The sequence below is a fragment of the Macadamia integrifolia genome, chromosome 2 (assembly GCF_013358625.1).
Source record: "Macadamia integrifolia cultivar HAES 741 chromosome 2, SCU_Mint_v3, whole genome shotgun sequence".
Lineage (NCBI taxonomy): Eukaryota > Viridiplantae > Streptophyta > Magnoliopsida > Proteales > Proteaceae > Macadamia > Macadamia integrifolia.
The window spans coordinates 10,957,251-10,968,578 of record NC_056558.1 but is presented as its reverse complement, the minus strand read 5'-3'; the positions used below and the strand labels follow the sequence as shown (position 1 = coordinate 10,968,578).

Here is an 11,328-nt window from a genome sequence, read left to right as displayed (position 1 = left end):
TTCAAGTCGGGAGGAGCTGATGCAGATCTGAAGACCTACATCCGTAGGAGGAAGAAGGCCAACAAGAGTAACTAGCATGTGGCCTTACCTTGTTGATGCTTATTAATTTCATACTTAGTTTTTATTTCATGTTTTATGTCTTAGTTTAGTTTCAATTGAACCATGGTCCATGTTGGTCCAATATCGGTTCAATTTAAGTGGTTAGAAGTTACTTTTACTTTTACTTTTTACTTTTCTAAATTGGGGAATCAATTCACTTTTGTAAGTGATGATGGGTGAAGACTTTTCCACCACCTTTGGTAGTTGGGGGATGAAGATTTTTCCACCTTTGGTAGTTGGGGGATGAAAACTTTTCCACCTTTGGTAGTTGGGGGATGACTTTTCCATTGTAACTTTAAGAGGTGAGGATTTTTCCACTTTTGGTAGTTGGTAGGTGAAGGCTCTTTCAACTTTAGTAGTTGGAAGGTGAATACTTTCCTACCCCAACTTTAATAAGTGAAGACTTTCTACTATTGTAGTTGGAAGTTGGGTATGTAATGTTTTGTTGAGTTGGTCCTATAAATAGGGATCAATTGTAAACATTCAAGGACAACTCAGAATTTAAAACAAAGTTTGCTTATGCAACTCTCTTCTTGTGTTTGATCAAGAATCTCTTGTGTTTGATCAAGGTAGGTTGGTGTTTGATCCAGTCGATCCACCTTGCGGTGTGAAGCCCGGGTGTTATATTATTGTTTATTGTTCCATCTTTTTCATTTTTCAACAAGTTTTAACAATATCCTATTCTCCATATCTAGAATTCCCTATTCTCTGAGAAAAGATCTACCCTGGTACTGTTTTGAGCTTCCTCAATTTCAGTATTACATCAATAGTATTTATTAAAGATATGGAATAAGATTACAAGTATACCCCCCAAACATAGAACCAAACCCTAATAGGAGCAAAGTAGGTCCGAGAGGACAAGTATGCCCCTATCGGACCTGTCCAAAAGTCAAGGCTTAGCGCTGTTTTGAGAACAGCGACAGTTCAACACTCCCCCTCAAGCTGGAGCATACACATCACTCATACTCAGCTTGGTACACTCATTGCGAAAACTATGAGCAAACAAAGACTTAGTAAACATGTCAGCTAACTGATCCGTTAAAGGAACAAACGGAGTCTCAATCAGCTTCTTTAGAACAGCATCGCGAACAAAATGGTAGTCCACTTCTATGTGTTTGGTTCTCTCATGGAAGACCGGATTACTAGCAATGTAAACTGCAGCTTGGTTGTCACAATACTTCTTCATTGGCTTTGTCATTGGAAATCCCAATTCCAAGAGTAACGACCGCAGCCACATCAACTTAGCAGTGGTATGAGCCATAGTTTTGTACTCTGCTTCTGCACTGGACCGAGCAATAGTAGTCTATTTTTTGCTACGCCATGTAATAAGATTACCTCCAACAAATGTGCAGTATCCAATAGTAGATCGCCGATCACTTGCAAAGCTAGCCCAATCAGCATCAGAATACCCTACTAGATCATATGCCGATTGGGACGACAAATCAAACATTTTCTAGAAGCACCCTTCAAATAGCGAAGAACACGAACGGCAGCATCCCAATGTGCTTTTTGAGGAGACTGCATGAACTGACTAAGAACTCCAACGGCGTAGGAAATGTCAAGGTGAGTCACAGTGAGATAAATCAACTTGCCAATCAAGCTCTTGTACTGGTGCACATCCTGGAGGGGTTCGCCACCATCTACACCAAACTTTTGGTGAAGGTCCATAGGAATATTAACGGGTCTGGATGCAAGCATCCTAGTATCAGATAGAAGATCTACCACATACTTCCTTTGAGACAGACTAATCCCTTTGATGCAGCGGATTACCTCAATCCCAAGGAAATAATGAAATTAGCCTAGATCCTTTGTCTGAAAATGGTGCTGGAGATGATCTTTTACTTCAGAAATTCCTGCCTCATCATTACCAGTCAGACTAATGCCATCAACATATACTACCAAAACAACCAGCTTCTCACCTCTGCGACGAACAAACACAGAGTGATCAAAATAACACTGAGAAAAACCACAAGTAGCTATGGTAGCACTGAACTTGTCAAACCATACCCGAGAAGATTGTTTAAGCCCATAGATAGCCTTGTGTAAGCGACACACACGACCTGTACTCTCCCCCTGAGCAATATACCCCGGAGGTTGCTCCATATATACCTCTTCCTGTAGATCACCATACAAGAAGGCATTCTTGATGTTCAACTGAAATAAAGGTCAATCAAAGTTGACAGCAATAGAAATAAGAAGGCGAACAGAATTCAATCTAGCAACCGGGAAGGTCTCAAAGTAATCAACACCATAGGTCTGAGTATATCCCTTAGCAATCAAACGGGCCTTCAACCGCTCAACAGAGCCATCAGAATGATACTTAACAGTGTACACCCAGCGACACTTCACAAGATCCTTACCAAGAGGTAAATCTACTTAACTCCAGGTACCACGACTCAAGAGAGCATCCATTTCTACATCTATGGCAGCATTTCATCCAGGGATACTTAGGGCCTCATTATGGGTACTAGGAATGGGTTAGTGGAAAGAGATAGGGCAAGACCATGGATGGGAGGGTGAAGATGAGATAAAGACACAAAGTTATCAATAGGGTATACAACCAAAGATATTTTAGCGTAAGAATGTGTACCTTTCCTTTGTGCATTGGTAAGTCATCAGACGAAGGAGGAAGAGGAGCTTCACCAGAGGAAGGCGATAGTGGAAGGAGTAAAGCATCTGGAGTAATGACCTCGCCACTTGGCTGTCCAATCTTTTTCCTGCGCTGATAAACCTGTAGAGGAGAGGAGTCATTGGCACTAGGAGCATCAGGGAAGGGTATAAGTGAGGGTATGGATGGAGGAGATGGAGAAGACTACTCTACACTAGACTATGGCACAGGAGAAGGGTAGAATGACGTACCTTCAAAGAAGGTCACGTCGGCACTGACAAAGTTTCTGTGAATAGTAAGGTCATCACACTTATATCTTTTCTAAGTACGAAAAAAACCCAAAAAATACATTTAGTAGATCGAGGAGACAACTTATCAACTTGCATATGCAAATTATGAACAAAACACACACACCCAAAAACCCAAAGAGGAACAGGAAAACTTGGTAAATTATGATACATAATAGAGAAGGGAGATTTATCAGACAAAACAGATGATGGCATGCGGTTAATCACATGGCATGCAGTTAAGACTCCATCACATCAAAAATGCTTAAAGACATGCATATGCTACATGATGGCTCGGGCAACCTCAAGGAGGTGCCGATTCTTGCGCTCTGCTACTCCATTTTGCTGTGGAGTATAGGCACAACTAGTTTAGTGGATCATCCCATGAGTATCACAAAAATCAGAAATATCAGTTTGAGCATATTCTAAAGTATTATCAGAACGAAAGATTTTAATAGGAATGCCAAACTGAGTCTTTATTTCATTATGGAATTTTTTAAATACATGTAAATTCAGACTTGTCCTTTAACATGTAAAGCCATGTAATGCGAGAATGATCATCCACAAATATCATAAAATACCGAAACCCAAATCTCTTACCAACTCTGGAGTAGACTAAAGAAAATAAAGACGGACTACGAGACACAGAGCGAGATGGGAAAGAGGCACAGTGATGTTTCTCCAACTCACAAGCCTCACACTCTAACCTATGAGCAGACTTAAAACTAAGAAATAAAAGCTGTAACCTAAAAAGCGACAAATGACCTAAACGACAATGCCATTGGAAGGAAGTGACATCTCCAATAGCCGCAGCAGCAGCAGCAGAAGAGGTAGGGCAGCTGCTGTTGAGGCAATATAATCCATTCTTTTCACATCCTCCACTAATCATCTTCCTCATGTGAAGATCCTGAAAGACACAGTAAGAAGGAAAGAATGTTACTGAACAATTTAACGAATTAGTTAATTGACTCACTGAGAGAAGACTTAATGGAAATTTAGGAACATGTAAGACATAGGATAGGTTTATGGATGGGGTAGGTGAAATAAAACCATGACCTAGAACCGGTGTTGAAGCACCATTAGCAAGAATCACAAAATTCGAACTGGAACTAGTAGAAAAGTTCTTAAAAAGTGATGACTTACCTGTCATATGGGCAGAAGCACCTGAATCAAGATCCAGGAGGTAGATGTAGTAGTAAGAAGGGCTGAGATACCTGTGTGGGCTAAGGTAGCAACGGATGTAGACGTACCATTGGATGTATTAGAGGATGCCCCAAGAGTGTGCAAGCGCCGGAACAACTGATTGATGTCATTGCGCAGGCCAGTAGAGGAATCTTCTGGAGAAGGTGTAGGCTTAGTAGCAATAGGGATACTGTGCCAATACCATCATCCGACACTGCATGATTGGCCAACTAGGTTGCCCATTCTAGCTTGTCATGCTTTGGCCAGCAAGTCTCAACCGTATGGTTAGGCTTCCCACAGTATGTGCACTGCCGAGCAGCATGATCAGATGGTTGTCCAGTAGGACCTCTACCAATAGAGCCACATCCTCTCCCACAACCGCGACCACGGCCACGATTAGCAACAAAAGCAGAGTTGTCTTTGGAAGACTGATCAAGCTTGGTGGAGGAGGTGATGCACTGCAATCGAGAATAAGCATCATTCAAAGTAGGAACCTTGTCACCCGCAAGTAAGTGACCCTTTACTGCCTTCAGATCATTATTCAAACCAGCCAAGAACTTGGAGACAAAAAATTCATTACGCTGAACCTTCAACTTGTCAATATCAGTGGTCAAGGGCTGAAAAACATTGAGTTCTTCCACCATTTCCGTGAATGTACTGTAATACTCTGAAAGAGATTTGTCAGACTAGCAAAACTGAAACAGCTTCTTATAAATATCATAAATTCTTGTCATGTTCTTTTCCTGGGAGTATGTTTCTCGCAAATCATCCCATACTCCCTTTGCAGTAGAATGGAACATGACATTAGCAGCCACATCAGGTTCCATATTGTTCCATAACAGATTAAAATAAGAGCATTCTCCTTCAGCCAATCATCATAACTAGTATCTGAAGATAAAGGTGGATCATAAATAGTATACTTGAGTTTTCCCTTGGCCATCAGGTACACCTTCACCGATTGAGCCCAAAGGAGGTAGTTGAAATTACCCTTGAGCTTGACGGAGGTAATCTGGACATTAATGTTGTCCGAGGGGAAGAGGCAGTAGTAGGGGTAGCAGTAGTAGGAGTAGTCATGTCTTTTGTCTCAGCCATGAAGATCTTCAGATCTGAAAACCAGCAGCCAGAACAGGACTAACACAGCATAGAACCGAGAAATTTTTTTTTTTTTTTTTTTTTTTTTTTAAGGAATGATGCTGCTGTTTGGTGTCGATTCTGCCTGAGAATGAGCACAAGTCAACTTCAAAACACTAGCCGCATGGGGAGGCAAAACAGCGGACAGCAGCAACTTCAATATCAACAGTAAATAAGCCCATAAGCAGGGGCAGCAGCAGTACACACTGCAGAAACAGGGACAGCAGCCATAAAAACAGGGAGGGAGAAGTCTCGACCTCAACCAGTACACATCCAAAGCAAGTATTAATAGTGAAGAGACCTAGTTGTACTTATATCATGATAACTAGGTCAAAACCAGGTAGTAGATGCAGCAAAAAAGGTGGCTGCACACCAGAGAAGATTACCACTAGGTCGAAATCAGCAGCGATGGTTTTTGCATAGCCAATCGATTTGATTTAGACCTCAATATTAAAACCTTGTAGCCAAAACCAGAAACCAGAAAAGAGAAGAAGAAAAGAAGAGAAGAAGAAGAAGAGATGAGAAGAAAGGAGAGATCGAAAACAGTCCCAATGTGAGATCAGCCTGCGATCAGTCCAGAATAACTGATCGTAGGTCTCTTAGATAGTATTTATTAAAGATATGGAGTAAGATTACAAGTATAACCCCAAACATAAAACCAAACCCTAATAGGAGCAAAGCAGGTCCGATAGGACAAGTATGCCCCCATCAGACCTGTCCAAAAGTCGCTAATACCATATCGGGATTAGCGCTGTTTTGAGAACAGCGACAATTCAAAACTCTCTTTAATTTTCCTCTCTTGCCAAGAAGAACTACAAAAACTCAAATTCTATAAATCAAACAGATTACCATAACACAGTATACCACTGAAATTTTTGTAAACTAAGCTTCATTTTTTTAATAAATGGATGTTTCGCCAATCAAAAATATTTCCAAATTTCTCAACAAAAGATTGTTAGAGGCAGACATGAGACATTTACATTTTCTTCCTTTTTTTTTTTTTTTTTTTTTTTGGGGGGGAGGGGATAGGTAGGCCCCTACTAGAGTTGAACTCATTACCACTTAATTGTGAAGTGTTGCCCTTGCCAACTGAGCTAGGGTTGAGATATTCACATTGAAGACTTGAAAGGATTCAACAGTTTGTGCAATGTGAAGAAAGAGATGCCAAGATATAAGTAATTATCAGAATAAATAAGCTAATCATATACTACAATCACCTGACTATGAATGAATCTGGTCAAGGTTTTGCATCCAAGAATCCGAACAGAGTCTTGCTTTGAATAATCCAAGAGTTCAACCACCACATTCAGTAGGCTGAGAGAGAAGTATGCCCTATAGAACAAAACACATCCATTTGAATTGTACTCAAAATAATGGCAAAGACATGCCAATTATGGCCTAACAACAAAAGAATGCAAACAGAACACCCTTTTTTTGGGGGGGAGGGGCCGAGGGGGGGTGAGGGGTACAGAATAATAGATAAGGGCCAAAAAAGCTAAGGTGTACAGCTTAATTAAGCAAGGGATGAGTATACCAGAATGCCAAAAATAAAGACTCTGCTCACCACATACAATTGGATCCTGCCCTATGGACAAACTACACAGTATGTCTATTCATCCCACTCTTGGCTTACGAGTCTGCTAAGGAGTTTGCCAACCTTGGTTTCCATGAAAATGAGATATTCCTCTGTTTACAATGATGTCTAGCCCTTCTTATCAGATAAGCCAATCTCCAAGGAATTTGTCCCTTTTGTGAAATCATTTAATAACCAGTGTTAAGTCCCCTTCAATAACATGATGGATCCAAAGGCCGACAATTGAAAATTTGAACCCACTGTATTAATGGTTGAACTTCGGCTGTATAGGAGTCTGCTGTTCCGAGGGCCCCTGAAATGAGAATGTTTCCCATATGGCAAACAGACCCACTTCTGACTACTAAAATAGGTAAATGCAGGTCACAGGGAATTTATTGAGAAAAACTTTCCCAAATAATGTAGTAAAAACAAAAGTGAAAAAGAGAAGAAGTCTTGCAACTCCACCATAAATTCCAAACAATGAGAATATTCAAATAATACCAAAATCTGGGTCAACCAAATGATATTGAATTCACTTCTTGAGTTTCCTTGATCAAGAAATGGAACCACCAAGTTCTAAGAATAAAGGAAAAGGAGCCTAGTTTCATTAGAACAATTAACTCCAAAACAATGTAGTTCAAAATCAAGAAAAATAGTATACTTACATCTGCTCCTTGCATCTGCAAAGCAGCTTATGGTAGGCTTCTGTGATGATACTGATATATTTGATGTGCTCCGACCGCAATTCTTTTGAGCACCTTTGTTCAAGATACTTGGCAATCTATAGCAAGCAAAAAGAGAGCAATATAATTTCAAGTAAGTAGAAGCTAATTATACTCAATTAACCATAGGAGGTTAAATTATGTTGAAAGAGGGCAGTACCTTTGGAATACGGAAGGGGTTTTTGGCAGCATATTCACACAACTTAACAATTTTCCGTTCATTTGGAGCACCTTCCTGCAAAATTAGGCAGCATGACATCATTCTCCTGGATCTTAGAAAAAACCAATTACTACTCCGTAGATATGCACCTCTCTTTCAAAGAAGGATACAAGATATCCAACATGGTAACCATACAAGCTCGACAGCCAAACACGTCTGTATAGGTATACTTCACTTATGTACTTCATGTAGGGAATCACCAGAGTCCAGCTTTCTTCTTCAAGCCACTACTATAATATGCTGTCTTCAAATGGCAGCATGTGCAGATACAGCCATAGAATGACGGATAGGAGCATTCTTGTTAGTTGTTACATAGGCATGGACAAGACGGCCACTCGTCTTAGTCTTAACATATTCAGTAAGTTAACCATTAGATTGAATGGCTCAAACTCATATTGCTTACATCTTTCCAATACTTCACACTCGTGTTTGAAAGCTTTAGCTAAAGATAAAAAGGTAGAAGCACCAGATAACATTTACTGATATCACATTTTTTTCCCCATTGAAGGAAGGACTAATCTAAAATTACACAAGTAATTTTTCCCAGTCATTTCCTTGTCTGAATAGAAAGCATTTCATTCTGACAAATAAGTTGAAAAAATGGTAGTGATTGTAGTTGTGGTAGGAGTATGAAGGTCACTCCTATATTTATTTAATTTTTTGCTAACAACGGGCATGAAGGCCTGACTAGTCCACAAGCCCATACTGACCCCACAACCACATGGATCGGTTCATACGAATGTGAACCGTTCAACTTTCACTTTAAACAGTGAATAACACTAAACACCCCATGGGAGTGACCCCAAGGAGGTAAAGGGGAGTTAACCCAGAACCATTGGGATTGCCAACTCCGCTACCCCTTGGGATTAAACCCACTCCTAAAATAACGCTAATAACATTTTTCATAAATAATAATAATGACATATCCACAACAGATGCATGGTTCACTACCTGAACCCACAAACCAGAAGGTGATAATACCATCCCATTTAGGTGTTCAAATGCAAGAGAATCAACCAAGTACCTTACGCAACATCTCAAATTCCAAGACCAAAGCCGCACATTTCAACAACCAGAGCATGGTATATTGGTTCGTAAACAAACACAGAGAGTAGAATAGATCAAATAAGAAGTTGTTAAGTGCTTACAAGAGATTTGGGGAAGATCTCAGCAAGTAGCTTCTTGTACCGTTTGACAGGTTGCCTGGATCTCGACCTGAAAGCAGGGCAGCAAACACACATGTTCCCGCAAACAGGAAGGATTCTTCGGGAGATGAAACCCATTCTCTGCAGAATTAGTAAAAAAACAAGAGAAGAAGAAGTCCTCTTAGAACTTAAAAGTTAACAAAAGCAACCAAAGAACACCAAAAATAAAAACCCCAAAATGCCGAACCCAGTACGAACAGCGACTCAAGAACAATTATCGAGCCGGAAGAAAAAAAACCCCCAAATGGAAAAGTTTGAACACTTTACTGTACACAATTCCTATTTCCTCCCAACTTAAAATGTAAGAGAAGTTGAGAAAATACTCTGCTTCTGCAGAAGAAGCTTCAGGGAGCAAAATCTCCCACCAACTTCCGAAGGTTTTTGGAAAATCAAAGATGAAATAGAACCCAGAAGAAGAAGTAAGCGCGTTATACGAGGAAGAACTGAGGGGGAGGGGGAGGGGGAGGGGGAGGGTGGAGAAAGTGTAGAAAAGGAAATCAATCACGTGAGATAGAGTCAGTTTTCTACTGAAAAAAGCTGTCAGAACTCGGGAGACCAAAACCCAACCTTTTTTTATGATTATGGAATTGAAAAATTCTCATGGTCCTGGCGGGATTCTATATATTTCCTCGTCTCTACCTTTTATTCTTCAATGGTGGAACTCTCTACCTTCACCTTTCATTGCAAAATCAGTTCAAACTCTCAAGTTGCAGTTAATTAAGATACAAATTAAAAGCCATTAATGGAGAACAATATTAAATCAAGAGGCAATCCAGGTGGCATCCAAATTGTTCCTAAGTGTTCTAAGAAAGTTGAAGGCTAAAAGCTTTAAAGGGAAAGAACCCACATTACTGCCTTGGCCTGGTTTGGACTTTGGACATGGAAGAGAGGTAAGAAATCCCTCCATGTCACTGAATTTTACATGGCATGGAGAATCATTGATTGGGTGTATTGGGTTGTTCTTCATTCTTTGCCTCTACAATTAACAACTGCCTAAGATAGGTTAGGGAGAGAGAGAGAGTTGACAAGCTATGCTGAATTAGAAACTTTTACCATGGGTTAGTCAAAAAGGTTCTTTGCTTTGGGAATCTCTCTAATTGAATTTGGCAAACGCATGGCAGATGATTTGCTGATGCTGAATTATTTTGCACCATTTCATTCGTTGTCAGTTCTACCAAAAATTGAGCCTTTCAGCTTCAAGTTACCTGATCGTTTAGAGTATACACCTTTGATATGATCGATATGATAACCGATACTGATACTTTAATCATTGATCTTTAGTAATATCTTAGCGTATCTCTAATATGTACGATATTCTTATATATATATATATATATATATATATATATCTTAAATTTAGTTGATCAATAGAGCAATTGATATCAATACTTTAATCCTTGCTAAGGAGTATGATTCAAAAATTCAGATCAGATCGATCATTAATCTGTATTAGTCGGATTGGAATGATATGGACTTTGATCGATCCCAATACATTGATATGATCCAAAGGTAAAAATATAATAAAATTTGTATTTTATTAAAAATATGGGTAAATCTATATGACACCGATCGATCCCAAGTTTTAGAACCTTATTAGTCAAAAGTTTGCCTACATATGTTAACTTGAACGGACCAGTTGAAACCTAAAATTACTTGGGGAAAAAAAAATCCTAATATTGATTCTATCAATTATTTACTGTGTTGGGCTTAAGTACTGATTGATTAATAATGATGCATCATCAGTGAAAAGTAGTGGCCCGATGGTTAACTTGACTTTACCATTTGAATATTGCGATCAATTAATAGTCAGTTGTTTGTAGTATGTTTAAAAACTGATTTATGACCCGTTTACAACCCAATTTACTAATCATCTTGAACTCAGTTATGGATTGATGACCAACTAACCAAATATAATCATATCCATGCTTTGGCCTACCAGCTCCAATTATTTCAATGGTGTGGGCCTCAAATTGGTAGGAACCGACTAGGCTCGGCTGATTCACACCTTAATGCATACAATGTCTCCATGGCTCGAGCAAAAGTGAAATTGGCACACCCATTGGATAACATGAGAAACTATGGTGATTTATGATTAATGAATGAAATATCTCTCAATCAAACATTATGGATTTTTTTTAGGGAAAATTTCACCCCCTTCCTTGTAGTTTATTGAAATTATATATAAGTCAAAGAGTTTGAACGATTTACATCCTCTCCCATGCAATTTATAGGTCAAATCCGTTAGTGATTGTTAATTTGAAACTGTAAGTTGGTGACTTCACCATTTTAATATCGAAAATA

At 39.3% G+C, this 11,328-nt stretch overlaps 2 protein-coding genes across 8 annotated transcripts in view; one reads left to right on the top strand and one right to left on the bottom strand.

Moving 5' to 3' along the window:
- The window catches only part of LOC122063484, a 3,681-nt gene extending 3,650 nt beyond the window's left edge, over positions 1-31 (top strand). Inside the window, exon 2 of the mRNA XM_042627186.1 lies at positions 7-31. Within this exon, the coding sequence (XP_042483120.1) occupies positions 7-31 (25 nt within the window). The remainder of the gene's footprint in view (positions 1-6) is intronic.
- An 808-nt stretch (positions 32-839) lies between these two features.
- Positions 840-9,980, bottom strand: LOC122092127 (protein SEMI-ROLLED LEAF 2-like). Of its 7 annotated transcripts, XM_042662489.1 has the most exons (8): positions 9,351-9,550; positions 8,971-9,108; positions 7,763-7,837; positions 7,546-7,661; positions 6,525-6,639; positions 2,690-2,830; positions 2,107-2,214; positions 2,000-2,020 (listed from the first exon to the last, which is right to left on the bottom strand). In XM_042662489.1, the coding sequence occupies exons 2-8, from the start codon at positions 9,103-9,105 to the stop codon at positions 2,015-2,017; spliced, it is 696 nt and encodes a 231-aa protein (XP_042518423.1). In that variant the 5' UTR covers positions 9,106-9,108; positions 9,351-9,550; the 3' UTR covers positions 2,000-2,014. The 7 variants fall into 7 exon arrangements, with proteins under 7 accessions (XP_042518409.1, XP_042518394.1, XP_042518402.1 ...); XM_042662475.1 differs by lacking the exon at positions 9,351-9,550 and adding an exon at positions 9,883-9,980 and having other exon boundaries at positions 840-2,214; XM_042662460.1 differs by lacking the exon at positions 9,351-9,550 and adding an exon at positions 9,595-9,853 and having other exon boundaries at positions 840-2,214.
- Between the last annotated feature and the right edge of the window lie 1,348 nt (positions 9,981-11,328).